The sequence below is a fragment of the Equus przewalskii genome, chromosome 9 (assembly GCF_037783145.1).
Source record: "Equus przewalskii isolate Varuska chromosome 9, EquPr2, whole genome shotgun sequence".
NCBI classification, from domain to species: Eukaryota; Metazoa; Chordata; class Mammalia; order Perissodactyla; family Equidae; genus Equus; species Equus przewalskii.
The window spans coordinates 16,873,184-16,896,847 of NC_091839.1; the positions used below are offsets into that span (position 1 = coordinate 16,873,184).

A 23,664-nucleotide genomic window follows, 5' to 3' on the forward strand; every position below is an offset into this window, starting at 1 on the left:
CTTACAGCTGGTGAATGAAGCCACCGTATTCCCTTCGTCCACCCAGGACGCCCCCATATTCACTTAGCTTGGCCCGCGTTGCACTCTGGTCTCTGCTCAAATGTCACCTCCTCAGAGAAGCCTTCCCAGACCATCTCTGGCCCCTCACCCTGCCTTCTTTTGCTCCAGAGCGCTCCTATTCCTTATTCATTCGTTTAGCTATTTATTGTCTGTCTCCTTTTGGAGAAAGTGAGCTCCATGGCGGCGGAGGACATGCCTCCAGCACCGCTGTACATTCGAATCCCTATTTTACAGATCGAAAAACGAGAACGAGGCCCCGCACAAAAGAGGTTTTCACGGTTCCAGGACTGTTTGTTGAATGAATGCTTGTCGGGCTTCTAAAGCGGCAGGAAGCGCGCCACACCGCCCCCTGGTGGCGAGTGGGAGACTCGCACGGCAAAAGTCAGCCCGACTGGCCATCGCGTTTCCCCGCAGATCGTCACGCAGCCTGATCGTGCTGTACTAACGCTAGAACTGAGCTCCCTTCCACCTATAAGCGCAAAGTATTTTTGATGATTGTTTTTTGAACTTGCACATTTTATTTCCAAAATTCTTTAAAACATTTTATTATTATTATTATTTTGGGTGAGGAAGATTGGCCCTGAGCTAACATCTGTACCCATCTTCCTCTATTTTGTATGTGGGACCCGGCGACAGCACGGCCTGATGAGCGGTGAGTGAGTCCGTGTCCAGGATCTGAACCTGCGAACCCTGGGCTGCCCAAGCAGAGTGCAGGAACTTAACCACTGTGCTACCCAGCCAGCCTCATGAAATCCTTCAAACTGAGCCATAACTGAGATGTTTTTGTAAACCCCACAAATCCCAAGTGTAAAGTTCCATGTAATCAGCCCCCGGGGGGAAGAAACAGAAGATTGCAAGCCCTTCCCTCACGCCCCCTTCCAGTCATAGCCCCCTGGATGATCCCCATCCTGAGTTCGAACAGTAGATGTGGGTTTCGCCTGTCCTAGAACTCCGTATAGATGGAACCACGCAGTCTGCGCTCCTTGGCGTCCGTCTGGCTTTTGTCATTCTGCGTCGTGTGTGAGACGCATCCGCGTTGCAGCGCACGGGGCAGACTGTCCATTTGCGGTTTTGTATAGTGTCCCTTCCATGGGATTTCTATAGCGCTCCACCCCCACGAGCTTAAACAACAGAAATCCATTTCCTCACACTTCTGGAGGCTGCAAGTCCGGGATCAAGGTGTCGGTGGGGCTGGCTTCTTCTGAGGCCCCTCTCCTGGCTTGTAGGTGGCTGCCTTCTCCGTTTGTCCTCGCATGGTCTTCCCGCTGTGCATGTCCGTGTGCTAATCTCCTCTTCTCATAAGGACAGCAGTCACATCGGGTTAGGGCCCTGACCCTAATGACCTCACTTAACCTTAATTGCCTCTGTAAAGGGCCTATGTCTAAACAAGGTCACGTTCTGAGGTCCTGGGCGTTAGGACTTCAATACACGAATTTTACCGTTGGGTAAAGCCGTCCGTGTGGACTTGCTGGCTCGTGGGGCAGGTACGTAGGACTCGCCGCACGGCAGTCGGAGCATCTGACATCCCCCCAGCAGTGCATGACAGTCCCGGCTGCTCCACGTCCTTGTCAGCACTTGATATTGTCGGGCCCTTGAATTTGAGCCACTCTGTGGTTGGGAAACACAGAGGATTAGTTGCATGGTTTCAGTACAGCCTGAATCTGAAATTGTACTGTGCTCTGTTCAGAAATTGACCAGGGCCAGGCACCGTTTCTGATAATCACGTCACCACCGCAACGCCGCTTCTGGAATCAAAGTCACATCAAAGTGTCTCCCCACAACGTCCTGTGTAGTCGGCTGTCCCAGCTGCTGCGTTCAAGCTGAATCTGTCTATCTATCTGTCCATCCAACATCTATCTCTTCATCTATCTGTCCAGCTGTCTACCTATCTATCCATCCACTCATCCTTCTATCCATCCATCCGTCCATCTATCCATCCATCCGTCTATCCATCCATCAGCTATCCATCCATCCTTCTATCCATCTGTCATCTATCTATCCATCTACCCATCCATAATCTATCCATCCATCATCTGTCTCTTCATCTATCTATCCATCTGTCCACCAATCTATCTATCCATCTGTCACCTATCTATCCATCTACCCATCCATAATCTCTCTCTCTATCCATCCATCCATCATCTCTCTTCATCTATCTATCCATCTGTCCACCAAGCTAACTATCCATCATTTATCTCTTCATTTATCTTTTATCATCATTTATCCATCCATCATCCATAATCTATCTATCCACCCACTCATCTATCCATCTATCATCTATCCATCCATCCATCATCTCTCTTCATCTCTCTATCCATCTTCCACCCATCTGTCTATCCATCCAGCTATCCTATATCTATATCTATATCCAACCATCCTTTATCTATCTATCTATCTATCTATCTATCTACCCACCTACCTATGCACACAAGTACACACACACACTCTTAGCCCTTTCTCAAAATCTCAAAATCTAACCAAAGGCTGTTGACAACATTCCACTGGCGAGCGTTCAGATTCTCTCCTGCTCAGACACATTTGATGTAAGTAGGGGAAAGTGTCCGACTTGTTCTTTATGTTTCCCACTGAAAATGTACTAATGCATTTTTACATTTGTTGCTTTCATACAAATTCCTTTCCTTTCTCCTTTCTGTTACAGTTAGGTTATTATACTGATTTTTACAAACGATGGATGTAGGCAGGATGTGTGATCTCTGTGTTTCCTCCCAGGACGGGACAAGGGGTGTTACGAAAATAGTTCTGTCATAAAGGGCGTTTGGGATGCGATGCGTTGGGACCTGCTGGTCCAGTGGGTTGGGGAGACTGAAGGCTCCATGAGAACTGGGTTGCTTTAGTCGTTCAATACGTGTTGAGACCTACTGTGTGCATGGCCCTGTGGTGGACAGTGCTGGGGACACAGCAGTGACAGACAACCCTGGCCCTGCCCCCACAGGGCTCAGCGTCCAGTGGGGGACACAGACCCACCCGTGGACAGGGAGGACCCTGAATGGGCAGGGCTGGGATGTGGGAATCCAGGGGGACCGGACAGCCTCGGGGGCACCTGGTCTTGCCTGGGGTCAAGGAGGACTTCCTGGAGGAGGTGACACCCGAGCTGAGCCCTGGAGGATGAGGAGAACTTAACGAGAAGAAGATGCCAGGAAGGGTGTTCCAAGCAGGAGGAACAGCCTCTGCCACAGCCCAGACATGCTGTTTTCAAGGAACTGAGAACGCTGTTCAGTGCGGCTGGAGTAGGCTCCCGGCCTCGGCCCCATCGACATCGGGCTGGATAAATCTCTGCCGCGAGGGCCGTTCTGTGCACAGTAGGAGCTTTAGCAGCTCCCCGGCCTCGCCCCACGAGATGCCAGTAGGACCCTCTCCTCAGCTGTGACAATCAAAAACGTCTCCAGACATGGCCAATGTCCCCCGGGGGGCGAAACTGCCACTGTGGAGAACCGCTGGGTGAGAATACAGAGCGCGAGGACCCGAGAAAAGGAAGGACGTGGCCGGGAGGGTCCGCGGAGGGCTGGCCGGACCGAGTCAGCCCCGCCCAGGGCGCCTGGGGCGACCTCCGCCTGTCCGAAGGGCTCCACAGGGCACCGGCCACAGGAAGCTGGAGTCCCGGGCACGCGGCTCCCATTCTGGCCCTGCCACCGTAGTGGGGAATTATGGCCCCCAAGGTGTGTCCCCCCGGCACCTCAGAACATGACCTGATTTGGAATTGGGGTCTCTGTGGATGTAGTCAAAGTAAGGGGTCTGGAGAGGAGGTCGTCGTGGGTTAGGGCGGGCCCTCAACCCCACGGCAGGTGTCCTTGCAAGAGACAGAAAAGGAGCAGACACAGAGACACAGAGACGAAGGCCCCGGGACGACCGAGGTGGAGCCTGCAGTGAGGCATCTCCAAGCCAAGGAATACAGAGAACCGCCAAAAGCGAAGAGAGCGGCCTGCAACAGCTCCCTTGTCAGAGCCTCTGGAAGGAATCGACCATGCACACACCTTGATTTCAGACTTTTGGGCTCTGGGTCTGCGAGAGAATAAACTTGGGCTGTTTTTTCTTTTTTTTTTTTTTTTTCTGGTGAGGAAGATTGGCCCTGAGCTAACATCTGTGTCCATCTTCCTCTATTTTATATGGGATGTCACCTCAGCATGGCTTGATGAGCTGTGCTAGGTCCGTGCCCAGGATCCGAACTGACAAACCCCGGGCCGCCGAAGCAGAGTGAGCGAACTCAACCACTCGGCCGTGGGGCTGGCCCCGTACTAACCTTTTCCAGCTGCTTTTCCAGCTGTGGTCTTTGCATTCCTCGGCTGGTGGGCCCTTCCTCCATCCTCAGGGCCAGCAGTGTAGCATCTTGCTCCTGTGTCACACAGCCTTCTTCTGCGTCAAGGCTCCCTCTGCTTCCCTCTTATCAAGACGATTGCACGGGGCCCCCTGGACAGTCCAGGAGCACCTCCCCATCGCAAGATTCTTACCCACATCGGCAAAGTCCCTTTTGCTGTATAAATTGACATTCGCAGTTTCCAGGGACCAGGGCAAGGACATCTTTGGGAGCCATTATTCAGCCTCCCCGCCTCCCCCAACAGCCCACTGGAGTGGGCACTATCCTTACCAACATTTTACAGACAAGGACACTAAGGTTCAGAGAAGTTAAGGAACTTCCCCAGGGTCCCACAGCTCTGGCGGCAGAGCTGGGATTTGAACCCAGGCAGCCTGGCCTCCCAGTCCACAATCTCACCTGCTCTTCCCACTGTCTCTGCAGGGTCAGGAGGCCCTGGGTTCAAATTCCACATCGGCCGCTGAGTCATTGGGCGACAGGGAGGGGCAAGATCAGGACTCCGGGGCTTGTGCTGGTGGCCTCGCTCCAGGCAGACGGACAGTGCGTGCGAGCTCGGCTGACCTTCGGATTCTTCCCGCTGGGCGTCCGTGTCCTCGTCTGCGAAGCGGGGATCGCCACGATGCTGCCTTGTTGCTCAGCAAGTCGTGGTGGACACGCTGCCCCAAGGCGGGGCCTCAGGGTCCAGCTCACTCTCGAACTTCTCTCCTGGTCCCCAACAGACACGCAGAGAAGCGCTCAGTCTCACTTTTACATCAGGGAGAGGCAACTCCAACCAGATTGAGACACCGCCCTTTGGGTGTCAGATGCGCGAAAATGAGACAGTGGTGAAGCGTGGCGGGGCGAGGCGGTGGCCGAGCCGCTCCTGTCCCGCGCGGGCAGCGGACGCGGGCACAGCGTCCGGACTGAGCTGCCACCCTCCGAGCTGGCTCTCCCGTGAGGCGGTTGCCGTGTAGCCCCGGGTCCCTCGCCTCCACCGGCCTGTCCAGCATGGTGGGAGCCGTCCGGGCAGCCTCGGGCTCCCGTATTCTCTCTCTTTCTTCCAGAGCGCTTCCAACTTTGTACCATCTTCTCTGTTCATTTTCCCTGGAAAGTAAAAACATGAATTAACCTCTGACCCCTCAGTTTGTCTCCTGAGAAGCCATAATAATGGTCTCCACGTATCGAGAACGCAAAATATTTCTGGCCTTGTCAAGCATGTTATGTGTATTAATTCATGAGCCCGTTGAATTCTGCACAACGTACCTACTAGGGAGGTGTTACGAGACGTATTTTACGGATGAAGAGCTGAAACCCGAAGTTTCTTATGTTGCCCAAGGTCACACGGTTGGTAAGTGACAGTGCCAGGATTCCAACCCAGGCCTTCTGGCTTCAGAGTCCACGGTCTTAACTGTGACATTATGAGTCCTTTTTTTTTTTTTGGTGAAGAAGATTGGCCCTGAGCTAACCTCTGTTGTCAATCTTCCCCTCTTTTTTTTCTCTCCCCAAAGCCCCGTACATAGTTGCATATCCTAGGTGTACCTCCTTCTAGTTCCTGTATGTGGGACGCTGCCACAGCATGGCTTGACAAGCAGTACTACGTCTGCACCCAGGATCCGAACTGGCGAATCCCGTGGTGCCAAAGCAGAGTGCGCGATCTTAACCGCTGAGCCACCGGCCGGCCCCTATGAGTCTTTTTAAAGCAAGGTCACAGATCACGAACTCACAATATGTGGGCCTAGAGCGCTCAATGCATCACTGTTGGCAGTCTCCCCAAATCGGAAACAACGCAAACAGCCGTGAGACCGGGGGCAGGTTACGGCCCATCTCTAGGACGGAAGATCACACAGCAGCTTAAAAGGTCGTCAACCATCTGTTGCTAAGTTAAAGGTATAGAATTTCAGCGCAGTAGATACACTATTTGTCTTATAAAAAGGAAAGAAAATAGTAGTACTAAAGATTCACTCCTTCATTAAACAAATATCTTTTGAGAGCCTGCTGGGTACGAGACACTGTTGGAGGCACTGGGACATAGCTGGGTAGAAAACAGACAACATAGGGGCCGACCCGGTGGCCAGTGGTTAAGTTCGTGCACTCTGCTTTGGTGGCCCAGAGTTCGCAGGTTCAGATCCTGGGTGCAGACCTACACACTGCTCATCAGGCCATGCTGTGATGGTGTCCCACATACAAAATGGAGGAAGACTGACAACAGATGTTAGCTCAGGGCCAATCTTTCCCAGCAAAAAACAAAAAAAGAAAATAGAAAACAGACAATGTAGTGGAGGGGACAGACAGTGGACAAGATAAGTAGGTAAAACATACATTAGTTTAGAGGGTGAACAAGAAAATGGAAAAATAAAGTTGGAAGAGGAAAAGGGATGGGAGGTTTTGCAATTTTCAAATGAGTGGTTACAAGAAGTCCCCTAAAAGGAGATGACATTTGAATAAAGAGCTGCAGCAAATGATGCCAAGAGCTTGGCAGGTGCCTGGGGAATTACATACGAGAGCACTAAGCTGTATGTGCAGAGAAGGCCTCTGAAAGACCAAGGGAATCTGCTCCGCCCACTTATAACTGTCATCGCCGCTGGTAAGAGTATCCCATAGCATTTATCATCGGTTGTAATAATAGGTTCACTACATCTCACTTCTGGTTGATGCATATAGCCTCCTGGACTCTGTAGTCAAATCCTGCTGAACTCTTCTCTGAGCTTCTTCCAGCTCCCCGAATGCACCAAGCTCACTCACCACAGGGCCTTTGCACATGCTGTGAGTCCTCTGCCTGGACAGCCAACCCCTCACCCGCAGGCCTCCTCCTCCCTCTCTGGCAAGGCATCTCCCACATTTCTGTTTGCTGTTATTTCTCCTTTCCTTGTCCCTTCCCTCATGAGGGGTCTGCCTGGTCCATCCCCTTGGCCTCCCTCCTACCCCATCTCCCCTGGCACAGAGCCTGGCACGCCATACTGACTGCGAGACTGAAGAAGCGCGTCTCTGGGCTGAAAACGTTAAGCTTCTACACAGACTCGATCACTGCACTGGCAGGAGGGTGGGCGACCCCCGTCCCGGCACCAGCCCCACCGGTAGGCTTCCGGGAGGCAGCGCCCCGTGCCTGGCACCTATGTATTGGACCCAGGATAAGAGAGGAAGCAGGCAGAGGCCACAGAGGACGCTGTCGCCTTCCCGGAAGGAGGTAACCCAGGCCGAAGGAAGCGGGACGGGCCTCCGGGGCCCCTCCACCCGCGGGGACGCGGCGCCTTTAAGGCTCCCGGAAGCGGGCCGGCAGGAGCGGAAGTGACCCTCTTTATTTCCCCTCTTCACGTGGTGCGGGCGGGAAGTGACGCGCGCGGCCCGGGAGCTGCGGACGCCGAGGCCGACGGAGCCGGAGTCGCGGACGCCGCGGGGTCTCCGGGACAGGTGACCGGGGGAGGGGGCCGGGAGCGCGCCCGCAGGGGCGGGGCCTGGCGCCCCACGTGGGGGCGGGCGCCGGCGGAGGAGCGAGCCTCCGCGGGGGCGGAGTCGGAGCGCCCCGCGGGGGGCGGGGACGGGACGCCCACAGAGGGAGCTCGGGGGCGCTGGCGGGGCGGGGGGCGGGGGCCGGGCGTGCCAGCCCCAGCGTGGGTGGGCAGCTGGGGGCGGGGCCGAAAGTTGTGCCCGTGCTGGGGGCGGGGTCAGAGTGTTGCCCTGATCTAGGGGGCGGGGCCGGGGCTGGCGAACAACGCTGGGGGCGGAGCCAAAAGTTCTGCCCGGGCTGGGGGCGGGGCCAGAGTGTCGGCCGGAGAGCCAGGGGGCGGGGCCGGGTCTGGCTGACAACGCTGGGGGCGGGGCCAAAAGTTGTGCCCGTGCTGGGGGCGGGGCCAGGGTGTGGGCCGGAGAGCCAGGGGGCGGGGCCGGGGCTGGCGGACAACGCTGGGGGCGGGGCCAAAAGTTGTGGTCGTGCTGGGGGCGGGACCAGAGTGTTGCCCGGAAAGCCAGGGGGCGGGGCTTGGGTGGTGGCCGACCACCCTGGGGGCGGGGCCAGAGTGTCGGTCGCCCCGAGATCTGGGCGGCGGGGCCGGGGCCGGCGGACAACGCTGGGGTCGCGGCAAGAGTGTCGCCCTGAGAGCCAGGGGGCGGGGCCGGGGCTGGCGGACATCGCTGGGGGCGGGGCCAAAAGTTGTGCCCGGGCTGGGGGCAGGGCCAGAGTGTCGCCCCGAGAGCTGGGCGGCGGGGCCGGGGCCAGAAAGTTTTGCCGGAGTTGGGAGTGGGTCCAGATCGTTGGCCGGGAATTCAGGGGCGGGGCCAAGAGGTTGCAGGGGACCCAGGGGGCGGGGCCAGGGTGCTGGCGGGGCGTGCTGGGGGTGGAGCCAGAAAGTTTTGTGGGCGCCAGGGGCGCGTCCAGAGCGTTGGCGGGGCAGCCAGCAGCAGATCCAGAACCGTGGGGGCGCCGGGGGCGGGAGCCAGGGGGCGTGACCAGAAGCTTGGCCGGGCAGATCGGGGGCGGGGCCAGAGCGTGGGCTGGCTAGCTGGGGGCGTGGCCGTTGTAATAACGCGAGACGGAGGGGGCGGGCTCAGACTGTTGCCCGGGGATCCAGGGGGCGGGGCCAGAGCGCTGGCTGGGAAAGTCGGCAGCGGGGCCCGATTAATCACGCCAGCGTGTGGGCGGGGCCGGGGAATCTGGCGGGAAAGGCGGGGCCGGAGAGTTTGTCCCGGCCCTGCAGCCCGGGGCGTTCCCGACCGGGTCGAGGCCGGAGCTCTTTCCCGGAAAGCCGCGGGCAGGCCGGGGAGAGCATCCATTAGGGAGGTCTAGCCAGTGGGTACCGGCCCATTTTCGAAATTTTTGCAAGGGTTCGGGGAGGCGGCATCACTTTTCTCAGGATGCTGGAAGCGGGTCTTGGAAACCCCCGAGGGAGGCCTGGCTTAGAATGTTCTCTGGGGATCTGGGCAGCCAATAGGCGTGAAGTTCGAACTGTTTTTGAATGTGGGGTTATAGGACGTTTCTGAAACTTTCCTGGGAAAGAAGCGGACCTACGCTGTGCACGGGGATGTGAGCGGCACCAGAATGGGCACGGGGAGGTGGGCCTAGAACTTTCTGGTACAGGTTGGGGGAGCGGCTATATCTGAAGCTCTCTTGACAGAGGTCGGAGTTAAAGCTCTCAGCACAGGGCTGTGGAGGCTGGACTAGAATCTTCGTTTGGAAGGGAGCAGTGCTGGACATTTCCCTAAGCAGGGCCTGGGCCACAACTTTCGCCCGAGGAAGCAGACTAGGGAGGCGTTGGCCTTAGTCCTCCTCTTCCCTCTGCCCTCAGGAACCCCCAGTGCTGTGTCCACATTCTGCAGGAGAGGTTTGCCGGGTCCCCGGCCCCATCCAGCCAGCAGAATGGTGAGATGAAAACTGGGGTCTCTGGGATCTGAGCTGTGGGGCAAGGGGCTTGGGAGGAACTGTCCCCGGGGCAAGACTCAGACCCTGGATTGAAGGGCCCAGGGGTGGGTGTAGGTTTTTCCTACCCTCTCTCAACTGTCTCCCGCTCTCAGTCAGCCACGCTGGATCTGAAGTCAAAGGAGGAGAAGGATGCTGAGCTGGACAAGAGGATCGAGGCTCTTCGGAGGAAGAACGAGGCCCTCATCCGGCGCTACCAGGTGCCCTAGCCCCGCCCTGGGAGACCCCATCCCCTCTTCCCCGCAGTGAGTTTTTCTCACCTCTCCCTTCCTTCAAACGTTTTCATGGCTCCCCATCGCTTTCTGGATAAAAGCGGAAGGCCTTAGCCTGGCCTGCCTTCCTTCATTCCATTGTTCATTCATTCATTTTCACACATTCATCAGGGTCTTCCCTGTAGCTGGGCATGTGCTCAGTGGTGCTGGGGATGCAGCTGTGACCATGACAGCCCCGGGCCTGCCCTTTTGGGACTCACAGTCCAGTGGAGCCACAGATCTGTCTTCACACAGTGATGACCCAGAGTGGGCAAGGCTGGGATGGGGGTGCTCAGGGGTCTGTGGGAGCCCCGAGGGGGCTCTTCACCCAGCCTGTGGGTTGTTCGGGAGGGCTTCCTGGAGGAAGGGATTGATTCTGAGGCTTGAAGGGTGAGTCGACCTTAGCCGGTTGTAGAGGAGAGCGGAAGATGTTTCCAGCAGAGGAAACAGTTTGTGTAAAAACTTGGAGCTTAAAGTAGGAGGATCAGTTGTGGGAGGTTGACCTAGAGGGGTCAGCAGGGGCTAGGCTGAGAGTTGGGACTGTCTCTTGAGGGCACTGGTCAAAGCCATGGAGGGCTTTGACCAGGAGTGGGACAGGTCAATAGAGGTTTTTAGGAGGGCTTCCCTGGCTGCTGGCTGGTGGTGGATGGGAGGAGGCGATACTGGAGACCGCAGACCAAGGAGGAGGCCGAGGCAGGGACCTCATCGGGGGAGGGGGTGCCTGGCCTTGGGCAGGGCTGTCGGGAGGACCTCCAGGACTGACAGGCAGGGGTGGGAGGTGGGGAGAACGAGGGAGGCTCCAGGACGAGGGCCAGGTCTCTGTCACAGGTGACAGAGTAGGTGGTGGGGCTGTCCCTGAGATGGGGCAAGGAGTGGGTTTCATTTCTTCATTCTTCATGCATTCATTCATTAAAAAAAAAGCATATCGAGTTTCTGTTGTGTGCCAGGTGGCCTTGGCGGCCCGGGGTATACGTCAGTGAACAGAGCAGACCGCTCTCCTGTCCTCGGGCAGGTTCTGCTGCAGGGGGAAGGCAGACAGTAAGCAAAATACACATAATGCTAGGGAGGGGACGAGGGGTGGGGGAGAGAATGGCAAGGAAGCTGGTTTGTGTAAGCTGGTCAGGGAAGGCCTCCCTGAGAAGGGGACACGTTCAAGGACACCCCTGAAGGAGGTGAAGGACTGAAGGATCTCTGGGGCAAGAGTGTTCCCGGCAGAGGGAGCAGCAGGTGCAAAGGCCCTGAGGCAGGTCTGAGCCTGGTGTGTTCTAGGAACAGTGAGGAGGGCAGAGTGAGTGAGGGGCATAGGGTGGGAGATGAGGTCAGGGTGGTAATGAGGCCAGGCCCTGTAGGGCCCCACAGGCAATGGGAAGCCTTCAGCTTTTGCTCAGAGATGGGCACCACAGGAGGGTGCTGAGCAAGTGAACAGTGTGGTGTGGTCTCCGGGAAGATGCTGAAGGGACCAGCTTTCTTGTCGAGAGCTCAGGGGCGAGGCCTGGGCTGGGGGCAGACTTGGGAGAGTTCAGGAGGCTGTGGGAATCCAGCCAGCACACAGGACCCCTGACACTCCCGTACGTCTGTTGTTTGCTCCTAGGAGATTGAGGAGGACCGTAAGAAAGCTGAACTCGAGGGCGTCGCGGTGACAGCCCCCCGGAAGGGCCGCTCAGTGGAGAAGGAGAATGTGGCAGTTGAGGTGGTGAGCTCCACACTGGGGTGCAGGCCGGGTGGCGGGAGACTCGAGACCAGAGGCCTGAGAGCCGTCCCAGTGGCCCCCGACCTGTGGGTGGCCTCCATCCTGGCACTGCCCTCTGGGCCTGGGGCGTCCCAGTCTCCTTGTCCCAGTGACCCTACATTTCCTCTCTTCCCGCTTCCAGGATAAGAACCTGGGGCCCTCCCGGAGGTCTCCTGGGACCCCGCGGCCCCCAGGGGCCAGCAAGGGAGGCCGGACGCCTCCCCAGCAGGGGGGCCGGGCAGGCATGGGCCGGGCCTCCCGCAGCTGGGAGGACAGTCCGGGGGAGCAGCCTCGAGGAGGAGCTGGGGGCCGTGGCCGGAGGGGCCGGGGCAGGGGGTCCCCTCATCTCTCCGGAGCCGGAGATGCCTCAGCTGCTGACCGCAAATCCAAGGTAGGGGCCGGGGAGGGGCTGGCGTCATCTGCCTGCGGCTCTGCGCTGTCTCGTCCCTCTCTGTTCCTCCTCTCAGTGCACCGTCTTCCCGTTCATCCGTCTGTTTGCATCTCTGTCTCTCTTTCAGCCCCTCCATCCTCTTCCCCTCTCCCCTCCCTCCTCCCTGAACCAGCGCTGTGTGTTCTCTCTCTGTCTCCCCTTTTGTCGCTCCGTCTGCTGTGTGCTGGCCCGCCCTCCCTGCTCGTCCAGCTCTTGCTCCTCTCTCTCTGGCGCTGTCTGTCTGTCTGTCTGTCTGGCGGACTCTGTCCAGTGCACGTGCCCGCTCGCTCTGTCGGTCTCCCACCCTGGATATATTTGCGGGGAGCGGTGAGATTCCTGTTGTAGCTGCTCCCACCGCCCTGCAGGTCGGCAGGGTGGGTGGCTACCTGGCCCTGTGGCTTAGAGCGCGCCGTGGCCTGGGGTCACCCTGGCTCTGTCAGTTCCCTGTCCTCGGGCAGCTCGCCTCCCATCTGGGAGCTTCTGGCTTCTCACTCTTAAACCGGAATAATAATCAGATTTAGAGGGTGTTACGCGCATTCTGCGACATCAGGCATTGAAGCCCTCGGAGTCAGCACCAGTGTTACTTATAGATATTGATTATTTGCCCATGCTAAGTTGCTGTCACAAAGACCCCAAAATACCGTGGTTTAAATCAAGTGGAAGTTTCCTTCTCTCTCGTGTGCTGAACCCTGGGAATGGAACCGTCCTCAGCTGCTTGGCCGTGAGCTCGCCTAAAATTCTGTTACCGTGGAGGAAGGGAGAACGGCGGGCCACCAAGCCATCTGCCTAGTCATTACTGTCATCATTACTGTGGCAGCCGTGCTGTGTGGGGGTCCCCAACTCCTCTCCCCGGTTCCTTGTTTTGCTAGAAAGATTCACAGCAAAGACGTGTTACAGGGAAAGACAGAAAGCCAATTCAGCAAAGGGAAAAGGCGCGTGGGCTGAGGTCTGCAGGAATTTCACCCAGTGGAGTCCCACAGGCTGTGCTTAATTCCTCTGGCACTCAATCACACTAATGTGTGAAGGATTGTCTACCAGGGCCTCCTTAGGGACCTAGCACTCAGGGTGTTTATCGGGGGCTGAGCACGTGGGTCCCCTCTGCCTAGTACTACCCCAGTGCCAGAGCCCATAAGGAAAGTGGGCATCCAGCAGACGCCGTATTGCTTACACAAGCAAAGCACAGTGAGCCCCCCTTATCCTTGATTTTTCACTTTTCCTTCCCGAGGCCCCAGGGCGTGGTTGTATATCCTAGTTGCAAGTCGTTCTGGTTCTTTTATGTGAGCTGCCCCCACGGCATGGCACCTGACAGAAGGGTGGTGTGGTTCCATGACCGGAACCGAACCTGGGCTCCCAAAGTGGAGCGCCCCACCACTTTAACTGCCGGGCCATCAGGGCTGGCTCCCCCCGTATCCTTTACCTGTTGACGGGAACAGACGGAGAGCCACATGCTCAGGCGCCAGCCAAGGGCCGGCCTTGGAAGCTGGCCTGTCTCAGGAGAGGGGCCCAGGCCGGCGGTGCTGACTCTCCTGCACAGATGGGGCCACACACTCGGGGTGAGGAGTTGTTCCTGACACCCATGTCCCTGTCTCTGTGCCCCAGGAGTGGGAGGAGCGGCGGCGGCAGAACATTGAGAAGATGAACGAGGAGATGGAGAAGATTGCGGAGTACGAGCGGAACCAGCGGGTCAGTGCCGCGGGCGTCCCCACCGTGGGGCCGAGCCGCCCGGGTCCCGGGGAGCCCACCAATGCCCCACTCCCCGTGCCCGCAGGAAGGCGTGCTGGAGCCCAACCCCGTGCGGAACTTTCTGGATGACCCGCGGCGCCGCAACGGGCCCCTGGAGGAGCCGGAGCGGGACCGGCGGGAGGGCAGCCGCCGGCACGGGCGCAACTGGGGGGGCCCTGACTTCGAGCGGGTACGCTGTGGCCTCGAGCAGGAGCGGCAGGTGGGTGCACCCTGGCCCGTCCCGTCCTGCAGCCAGCCTCTCGCCTCGGTGGCATCTGATCACCGGGTGTGTGCCGGGCACAGTGGGGAGCGAGGCAGAGCAGGGCACAGCGTGGCATCCCTGGGCTTAGCCTTTGACCCCTAAATTACTTGTCATTTTGGTGGTGTCCTCTCGTCCCTAACGTGAGTGATGTTTACCAGGCACCTGCCAGCACCCAGGCGCTGTGTTAGGTGCTGGCTGAGTCGTTAAGAAGGCAAAGCCCCTCCCTAACGTGGTTTATTCTGGTGGGAACTAAATAAACGAGTATGTAATAAGATGTCAGCTAGTGCCAAATGCTGTGAAGAAAATTCCAGCCGGGTGAGGGGGTGGAGGACAGAGAGATCTGGGGTGGCCTCTCCGAGGAGGCGCACGCGAGCAGACCCGGTTCTCATGTCCGCCCTGTCTCCCCCTCTGTGTGTGACCGTGTGTCATCTGAGAGGGCCTGGGGGACGGGAGGGGCGGGTGGTGGAACAGGGCCTGACTGCCTGTCCGCTGGGGGCAGGGCCGCCGGGCCGGCCTGGGCGGTTCTGGGGACATGACGCTCTCCATGACGGGCCGGGAGCGGTCGGAGTACCTGCGCTGGAAGCAGGAGCGGGAGAAGATCGACCAGGAGCGGCTGCAGAGACACCGCAAGCCCACTGGCCAGTGGCGGCGTGAGTGGGATGCCGAGAAGACCGACGGCATGTGAGTCTCCTCCAGCCGTGGCTGCGACTTCTCGCTCCCTCCACTCTCTCATTTCCTGTCCTGCGTATCCGTTAGCCGTGGCCACGGTAATCCCGCGTAACCGCCACCAAATCTCTGTGGCGTATGAAAGCGTTGCTTTCTCGTGTGTTCACGGGTCAGCTGGGTTCGGCTGATCCAGGCTGGACAGGAAGCTGTGGGTCCAGCCGGGCGTGGCTCCTCGACACAGGTTCTGGCCGTGCATTCTGTGCCGCCTGTGTTGGTTCTGGGGTGCGGGCTGCGGGGGCAGCTGCCTGGGGAAGCGCTGGTCATAGCATTGGCAGATGTGCGAGAGGGAGAGTGGACACACTTTGCCATCGTCTTGGCCGACAGACGCAGCCTTGCCGGGGCGGGCACTGCGACTCTGCCCACGCTAATGGATGATACTGTGTCCTGGCTGCATCGCGAAGGGCGAGGATGTGAATTCTGATGGCGGGAGGGCACGAAGAATTGCTCACAGTGATCAGACGTCTGCCTCTTCCCTTCATCCCTCCAGCCCGTCCCCCGCCCACCCAAACACCTTATCCTAGTGGCGTTGTTGTCCTCGAGTCTGACTCTGTCCCCTTCTGGGTCCCAGGAAACAGCCAGTCAGTCAAACTTAAAGCGAAGGCATCGTTGCGTCCTTGACAGAAGGACCAATTTCCACACCAGAGATGCCGACAAACCACCGTCTTAAATGGGCAGCTGTGGTTTTTTCCTGCCGCCCTCTATCCTTTGCTGCGTTGGAAGTTTTCACGCCTCTAGCTTTTGTTGTCGGCGCCTGCCAAAGACAGAGGATCTTGTCTGTGTGCCCGGTGGTCGAGCATTTATTTTTGGATTGTGAGCTAAGCTTGTGCAAGCATGAGAGAGATTTCGTGCATATAGGGTAGCTGATCTTTCTAAGGTGTCCGCGGCCAGGCTTTTGGGGAGATGTTCTCAGGGTTAAAAGTGAGAAAGTAATTGTTTTCTCGTGTCCCCAAAGCAGTCAGTCTCATTAATGCACGTGTGCACTGATTTCATCAGCAAATATTTATTGAGTCCTTCCTGTGTGTCATGGAAGGTTCTAGGTGGTGGGGATACAGCAGTGAAAAAAATACTTCTGCCTTTACGGAACTTTGAATCTAGTGGGAAAGATGGGCAATGAATAGATCTGACATCAGGTCGCGAAGAATAACAAAGCAGAGTATGGAGAGAGATGAGGCTGTTGTTTTAGACTTAGGTAATATATCTAAGAATATATGATTATGTTAGATGAGGGTTCAGGAAGGCCTCTGAGCTGAGGTCTGAAGGAGATGAGGGAGCCAGCCACTGAAAGATCTGGGGAAGAATGTCCCAGGAACAGCAGGTGCCAAGGCCCTGAGGCAGAAGCTCCGTGTGGTAGGAGAACCTTCTTAGCTGGGGAGGTAAGAAAGAATAATAGGAAATGAGGCCAGACAGGAAGCTGGTGTTGATGCAAATAATCAATAACCAATCTGTAGAGAAAAAGATAGAGTGTTATTTATTGAGCCTAACGTGAGGACTAGCCTGGAAGTGTTTTCTTCCCAGGGGAGAAAGCCCTCTGGAGAAGCGTGGTTTACAGTGTGGTTATATCCCATTTCAGAACAAAGAACACACATCAAGCATGACGGGAATACAACTTTTTTCCCCAAAGTCACAAGGGGATGTTTTGCTGCCGTTTAGCAGGTCCACAGGTTGTCTGGGAAGAAAAGCTTACCGTCAGAGAGAGGGAGACAGTCATCCCTGTCCTGAGCGCGTGCTTTGCTGTGGGGACGTGTGTGAAGCAGACGGACAGTGCCTGTGTGGCGGGCCGTGGGTCAGGCTGCTCTGGGAAAAACGACGTTGAGGCGAATCAGATTTAAACCAGAACGGCTTCCCCACATACCTCAATATGTGGAAACTTCTTTTCATCACTGGGGATCACGTACTTTCCGAATGTTTGTTCTGGAGGGTCCCACACTCATCTTTTCTTTCTGAATTTGTCACAGCGCTGTCAGATTTGCCCCCTGTCCATCACCTGGTCCCGTCCCCCTCGGATCAGGGACCCCCTCTGGTGGGCCACCTCTCCTTCTGTCATCTTCATCTCTCCCGGGCCCCCGCCTCCCCCTCCTCTTCCCACTCTCGCTCCCGCTGCTCTCGCGGCTCACCCCTTCTCCCTTCTCTTTCCCAGGTTCAAGGATGGCCCAGCCGCTGCCGTGGACCCACCCCACCGCTACGGTGAGTGGGCGGCCTCCGGTGGGGAGAGGCAGCTGGCTGGGGCAGGTGTGGCCAGTGGTTTGGCTGCACCCCGGCCCAAACTCCTCCTGGGTTCTCTCGCAGATGACCAGGCCTGGGCCCGGCCCCCCAAACCCCCCACGTTCAGGGAGTTCCTGTCTCAGCACAAAGCCGAGGTCAGCCGCAGGAAGAGGAAGAGCAGCCGACCCCAGGCCAAGGCAGCCCCCCGTGCCTACAGGTGGGGGCGCCCCTGCCCCTGGCGTGTGCACCGCACCAGCGGGGTCGTGTGGCTCTCTCCCTGGTGGCTCTTGGACTGTGTATGCGTGGGACGTCTGTCTGTCCTGTCTCGGCTTTGGCCCTTGTCTCTGTGGGTCAGGCACTTGGTTGAGGGGTGGGGCCTGGCTCCGCTTTATCCTCATCTGTCCCCTCCTCTCCTTCCACCCATCTCTTCTGCCATTTGCCCCCCTTCCATCTCTGTCCCTGACACCTGGGGACACAGCCCGCCGTGTCCTCTGTGCCCCAGCCCACCGGATCCTCACCTGGAAACCCTGCAGGCACTCTCTCCCCCAAAGCTGAATTTGGCAGCTCTTCTTGGGGGAGGAGCTGGAGGTGGGCACCCCCTTCCTCCTGTCCAGCCGAGCTCAACCCTCTCCTCTGTCCCCACCAGTGACCACGATGACCGCTGGGAGACGAAGGAGGCTGAGTGCCCCGCCCCTGAGGCCCCACAGCCCACTCCCCCCGAGGAGACGCCTGTGAAGGTAAGGCGGGCTGTGGTCTCCGTGCAGGGGGCGTGGGGGTGCCCAGGGCCCACACCCTCTCCGTGACCTGCCTGGTGTCCCCCACAGCCGCCGGAGACCCCAGCCCCTGCCCACCGGCCTCCGGAGGACGAGGGGGAGGAGCATGCGGGGGAGGAGGATGAGGGGGAGGACGAGGAATGGGAAGACGTGAGTGAGGACGAGGAGGAGATCGAGGAGGAAGAGGAGGCTGACGAGGAGGAAGAGGAACCAGCCCCCGACCACCGCCCCCCCGAGGCGGAGGCCCCCAGGAGCCCCACCAGGGAGCAGGCCCACCAAGAGCCGTCCAGGCCCGAGGAACCCCTGCCTCCTCCCCCGGCCCCCGCCACGCCTTCCAGCCCCTTCTCGCCCCCCGGAGGCCACCAGCCTGTGTCCGACTGGGGCGAAGAGATGGAGCTGAATTCTCCCCGGACCGCCCACCCGGCTGACGCCCTCTCTCCGGGTGAGGCCTGGCCTTTCGGAAATGCATGAAGCTGGCTGCTTGTGTGTGTGCTGGAGGGGAGCACGGGCAGGCGGGCCCCTGGGGGCTGGGCCCCGGGACCCCCGTGTGCCCCACCGCCCCGCGGGCTAGGGAATGCCCAGCCCCAGATCCTGCCCCTGCGCTGGGCCATTCGGAGCCCCTCCCCAATAAAGAGTTCACATCCTCAAATGACATTCCCCAAGTGTGTCCTTGAGCCCCCCTCCCTCCCCAGGGCCTTCTGTCTTGGGGTGGGGGGATGTTTGGAGGGGGAGGGGCTTGACTGGGCCTCCCCCTTCCCCAGGAGGTGACCAGTCAGCCCCTGCCTGCCTGGAGAGCGGGCCCAGCCTCCCAGGAACCCAGCAAGCTGAAGAGGAGGGGTCTGAGGCAGCTCCAGGTGGGGGAGTGGACAGGCCGGCGGGCGCGGCTTGCTTCCTTCCTCGCCCTCTTTCTCTGGGGCTGAGGGGAGGAGGGCTTGGGGGCAGTAGGATGGGGTGGAGCTGGGGCTCCGCCTGGGTGTGTGGGCTGGAGTGGACCTGGGGCCAGGTGAGAATGCCGGGAGTCCGTGGGAACGGAGCGCAGGCCGAGGGGGTGGGGCCAAGGTGCGGACTTGGCGGGGGGCGTGGCTGGGAGCTGAGCGTGGCCCGGGCCTGAGGGCGAGGGGGCGGGGCCAGGGGATTTGGAAAGTCCTGTAAAAGTAAGGGGTTGGTTCAAGGGGTGGGGCCAAGGGCAGGATGAGATTTAAAGGAATCAAAAGTAAGAACGGGGAGCGGGGGGCAGTAGTGGCTTTAGCTGTGGGCGGGATTAGAGTTTTGGGGTGTAATCCAGTGGGGTAAATAAGAATAAAAATGTAGACCCAGTTAGAATGTCGGGCTAGCAGACTCAGGAGCGAGAGGCCGAAGCCCCGTCTCTCTCCGGCCCACCGGTGGGAGCCCGCTTGTGTACCAGGGACCTCCGCCGAGGAGTGGGGTTAGGATTCGGGGGCAGAGGAAGGTCTGGTTAGAACTCGGGGGGCCTAGGAGGGCATGAGGGAGGTTTGCTTTAGGGCCCGTGAGGTGGGGACGGGGAGGGCAGTGGGGGGATGGTGGGCGAGGCCGGGGCGCCCAGGCGCGTTGTCTTTGGGCCGCGTGTTGGTCAAGTGACCGGGATCTCGCTGTCCCAGATTGTTTTCTCGAATGTGTACAGGGTTCTGCTGGGGTGCATGCTCCTTTGGTCTGCTGCGGGGAGGAAAGGACTCCGAGACCCCGAAGCCACTGAGCGCGGGCCGGCTGTAGCCAGGCTCACTGGGATGAGGGGCCGGGCTGGACAGGGCTGTCCCGGGTCCTGGGGGGAAAGGGGGCCTGGTTGCCCTCCACTGACCGCCCCTTCTTTCCCCAGAGGCGGGCCCCGAGGGCCAGGAGACGGCGGAGATCACCGACTTCCAGAGGGTGCGTTTCTGCAAGGTGGTGGCGGCCGCTTCGCCACCGGGGGCCGCCCGCTGACCGCGCCCGCCGCCCGCGGCCTCCGCGCTCTGCACTAACTCGCGCCGCCTCACTCCTCTGTCCTCCGCTTCCGCCACACTCCAGCCGGGAGAGGGTTACATGTAAGGGGGGAGGAGCCAGGGACAGGGACCGGGGTGGGGCCAGGGCAATAGCCCAGTTTCGCAAGTGGGGGGCGCCGTGGCCCCGGGATGGGTGAGACGCCCCCGAGTGCCTGGCCCGGTGCCAGCCCCCGGGCCGAGTTTCCCGCCTCCAGGAGCTTACACCTGGGCCATGGCAGATGGCGGGTGACTCTCCCGAAGGACTCGCCTTAGTGGGCCACCGGCCCGCCTCTATTAAACGCGGCGCTTCCGCTACCCCTTGAACTGTGATTCCGCGGGGCCAGGCCGGGCTGCTGCGCTTGGCGGGCTTGTCGGTGGCGGAAGAGGCGGGAGGAAGGGGTCTGCCCTCCTCCGCCCCGCTGATTCGTCTTCCCTCCCCCCTCCCGCAGGCCTCTCCGAATTCCTGAAGACGCTGCCGGGAGGGGACTGAAGCCTCCCCGCCTTGCTGGGGAGGGGGCGGCAGGAGGGGGTTAGTCTGCAGCTCCAGGCTGTGCTCTCTTCTCCCAGGAGCCCACTCCGGACCCCCATGGCTCTAGGGAGACGCAGAAATTGAGGGGGCTGGGGGAGGGGCGTGATTGCGGTGTGGGGCGGAGCTGGCGCTCCGGGGCTTGAGTTTGGACCTTGGGACAGCCAGCATAGAGGAGGAGGCAGGTCCCGCGAGGGGCGTGGTCAGTGCCTGGGCGGAGCCAGCACCCTGGTGGGCGGAGTTAGGACGGGACGGCGTTAGGATGGGGGTGGGGCCACGGGACCGGTTTAGAGGGGCGTTCCTAAGGCTGGTGTGGCGCGCAGCCACCGGCAGAGGGCGTGGCTAGGATGCGGTGCTGGAACTTCTGGGGTGAGGAGGAGGAGACGGGTGGGTTCTAGACTAGAGAGGGGTGAGGCCAGAGGGAGAGGAGGGCGGGATCGAGTGCTGGAGTAGAGTCTGGAGTAGAAAGGCAAATTAGGATGGGGCGGGGCTGCGGCTGGGGCGGGGCTTTCGAGGCCTGAGCCTAGCGAGGGGCTGGGCTAGGAGGTGGGGCTAGATGCCTGGAGGAAATCTGAATCCCGAAAGGGATGGGGTTAGGGCGCGGGAAGAAGACCAGAAAAAGAGGAGCGTGGGGCTTCACGCTGGGGCGGGCTTGCATTTAAGAGGCGTGGCCTGGCAGGAGGCGGCTGGGCCGAGACCTGCGCTTGAGGAAAAGCCAAGTGTTGCAGCCCGGGGGCGGGGCCGGAGCCCAGTTGGGCCGGGGTCGGGGGTGGTGTGGTTAAGCCTTAGCTTGATTGTGGTTGGCCGGATGCTGAGGAGGGGGCGGGCCTGGGGCGCGGGGGCGTGGCCATGCTGGCGGGGGCGGGGCTGGGCGGGGAGATTTAGAGCGGGGAGTGGTGCTCCGAGGGGGCGGGCCTGGGTGGGGGCGTGGCCACGCTGGCGGGGGCGTGGCTGGGCGAGGGTGGTTTAGAGCGCGGAGGCGGCCCTCGAGGGGGCGGGCCCAGGGCTCGGGGGCGTGGCCCTGTCGGAGGGGGCGGCGCTGGGCAGGGAGACTTAGGGCGCGGGGGCGTGGCCTGGGAGGGGCGGGCCCAGGGCGCGGGGGCGGGGCCTGCGCGGGCCGCGGCGCGGGGCGAGTGGGCTGCGGGGATGCGGGGCCCGAGCTGCGTGGGCGGCGGCGGCGAGAGCCCGGGCGGCGCGGGGCTGAGCGAGGCCCCGCGGGGCCGCTGGCTGCGCCTGGCCCCTGTCTGCGCCTACTTCCTCTGCGTCTCGTTGGCCGCCGTGCTGCTCGCCGTCTACTACGGCCTCATCTGGGTTCCCGCGCGGCCCGCCGCCGCCGCCCCCGCCGGCCCGCCGCCTAGCGCGCCCTTCCCTCCGTGCGCCGCCCGCCCGGGCGCGCCGCCCGCCCCGCCGCCCGCCGCCGCCTCGGTCTCCTGCCTCTTGGGCGCCCCCGGCGGGCCCCGACCCCAGCTCGAGCTGCCGCGCAGCCGCCGCCGCCGCCGCAGCGACCCCAGCCGCCGCCCGAGCCGCCGGATGCCGGGAGAGACGCCGGAGGCCGCGGGGGGGCGAGGACCCGGGTAACCCTCCCTCCCACTCAAGCTGGACCGCCGGCCCTGGGGAGCCCGGCGCCCCCACCGCGGATGCGCCGCTCCCGCTGGACCCGGGCTGCTGCTTCGTGACATCGCCCAGCATCTCCGGAGCCGTCATCCTGAAGAATGGGGTCGATGGGGAGCCAGCTGGGGACCTCGCCCTTCGCAGCTCCGCCGCCGTCAGGCCGGGTCCTCCACCACCTGGCAGACCTCGTCCGACATCTGCTTCCTGACCCTCCCTCTGTAGGATTCTGAGCGGGAGCCCGCAGCCCGCCCTCCTCGGAATCTCTGTATCCGTATGTCCACCTGCAATAAACTCCGGCTCCAGCTGCCTCGCGCTGTGTCTGTCGTGTTGTCTGCAGAGGGGCCCCCTCGAGATTGTGAGGGGACGTCCTTCCTGGCGTCTGATCTTTGTCTTCCTCTGGGTGGTCTGTGTGAGTTCTCCGCTTCCCTAGGTGGCTCTTTTTCGTTTTTCTATGGACGTTCTGTAGATTGGGGTGGGGATGGGGAGGGGGGATTTCTATTTGTAGCTGAGGCAGGTGGTCAGACTGTGAAGGACTTCCCAGTTTTTTGCATGCGTGGGGCAGAGGACAAGTGTCTCTGGAGAGGAACAGGGTTCAGTGTCTTGTCACAGCACAGGAGCCGAGAGCAGAGGTGGGGAGATTTGGGGCAGGAACGGGGCTTCTGGGAATTGTGATTAGCTGGATCACAGTGTAGGGGGGAGGCTGTGCGGCTGAGATGTCAGGATGCTGCGGGGAGGGGAACGAGGCCTCCTTCCTGGGGTTTAGGGGGGGGCGGTTTCTCTGCCTCCCTGGAAATCACGGAGGAAGTTATCAAGGCTCCGCGCTGCCTTTGAAGGCTGCAATGCTGCTGGTAAACTGAGGCAGAGGAACTCAGGTCCTGCTGAAGGGGGTAGAGGTCGTGGAGTCCGTTTTCCCGCCCCGAATACTGAGGCCTGGCTGGGCCTTACAGGCAGGAAGCGGTTGTCCTGCCCAGCCTCCTCCCTTGAACTGGAGTTTCCCAGGAGGGGAAGCTGAGCCTCCGCCTTCGGACATCTGTGGGTATGGACTGGGCTGGGAATGTCCGTCCCTCTCTTTATCGGCCCTCTTCCTCTCTACTCCTCTAGCACCACTTCCCAGAGGGTGACCCCAGACCGAAGGGGAACTCAGGAAGCCAGCCCCCCTTCACAGATAGCATCAGTGGTGGTTAGGGGCGCTGATTTCAGGGCCAGGATGCTCAGATTCAAATCTCAGTTCTTCCTCTCAGTAGCTCTGTGACTCTGGGCCGGTTACTCAACCTCACTGGTCCTATAAAATGAACATAATAGTATTTATCTCGGAATTTCTCTGAGGATTTAAGCAACTAGGGACCTAACCTCCTTAGAGCAGCGTCGCGTATCTCCTCTATCTCTCGGGGCTTTAAAAACCACAGCTGGGATCCCGAGGGCTAGATGTCAAGTGAGCCTGGAGCCCCGGACAGCGGCGCGTGGTGAGACGGGGGGAGGGAGTCCATCTCCGTTCCCGCGGGGCCCCCCTCTCTCCAGTTTCCTCCTCTCCTCTCCCAGCCCCGGTTGTCCTGACCTCCCGGTTGCTCTTCTGCTCTCTGGGTCTCCGTCTCTCTGTGTTTGTGTCTCTGTCTCTCAGCATTGTCCCTGTCCCTCCCTCTCCTCTCTCTGACTCACTCTCAGCTCTGTCGCTCGCCG

The 23,664-nt window shown here is 60.2% G+C and overlaps 2 protein-coding genes and 1 long non-coding RNA gene across 7 annotated transcripts; 2 read left to right on the forward strand and 1 right to left on the reverse strand.

Annotated features, from left to right (window-relative positions):
• Positions 1-575: 575 nt before the first annotated feature.
• LOC103560713 (uncharacterized) lies at positions 576-7,636 on the reverse strand. Its single transcript, XR_547267.2, has 3 exons — positions 5,633-7,636; positions 4,319-5,473; positions 576-1,668 (listed from the first exon to the last, which is right to left on the reverse strand). It is a non-coding gene; the product is annotated as an uncharacterized lncRNA (long non-coding RNA).
• Positions 7,637-7,649: 13 nt separating this feature from the next.
• On the forward strand, positions 7,650-20,997 carry CCDC9 (coiled-coil domain containing 9). 5 transcript variants are annotated; one of them, XM_070633079.1, is made up of 15 exons: positions 7,650-7,777; positions 9,649-9,722; positions 9,875-9,979; positions 11,622-11,723; positions 11,902-12,150; positions 13,789-13,872; positions 13,958-14,131; positions 14,673-14,854; positions 17,037-17,083; positions 17,186-17,318; positions 17,748-17,838; positions 17,926-18,316; positions 18,636-18,728; positions 19,709-19,758; positions 20,300-20,997. In XM_070633079.1, exons 2-15 carry the CDS (start codon positions 9,720-9,722, stop codon positions 20,315-20,317), a joined length of 1,722 nt encoding a protein of 573 aa, XP_070489180.1. In that variant the 5' UTR covers positions 7,650-7,777; positions 9,649-9,719; the 3' UTR covers positions 20,318-20,997. The 5 variants fall into 5 exon arrangements, with proteins under 5 accessions (XP_070489180.1, XP_070489183.1, XP_070489181.1 ...); XM_070633080.1 differs by lacking the exon at positions 7,650-7,777 and adding an exon at positions 8,974-9,152; XM_070633081.1 differs by lacking the exon at positions 7,650-7,777 and adding an exon at positions 9,173-9,386.
• Positions 20,998-21,342: 345 nt separating this feature from the next.
• INAFM1 (InaF motif containing 1) lies at positions 21,343-22,294 on the forward strand. The gene has a single exon (XM_070633084.1). It carries the CDS (start codon positions 21,523-21,525, stop codon positions 21,952-21,954), a length of 432 nt encoding a protein of 143 aa, XP_070489185.1. The 5' UTR covers positions 21,343-21,522; the 3' UTR covers positions 21,955-22,294.
• Positions 22,295-23,664: the final 1,370 nt, after the last annotated feature.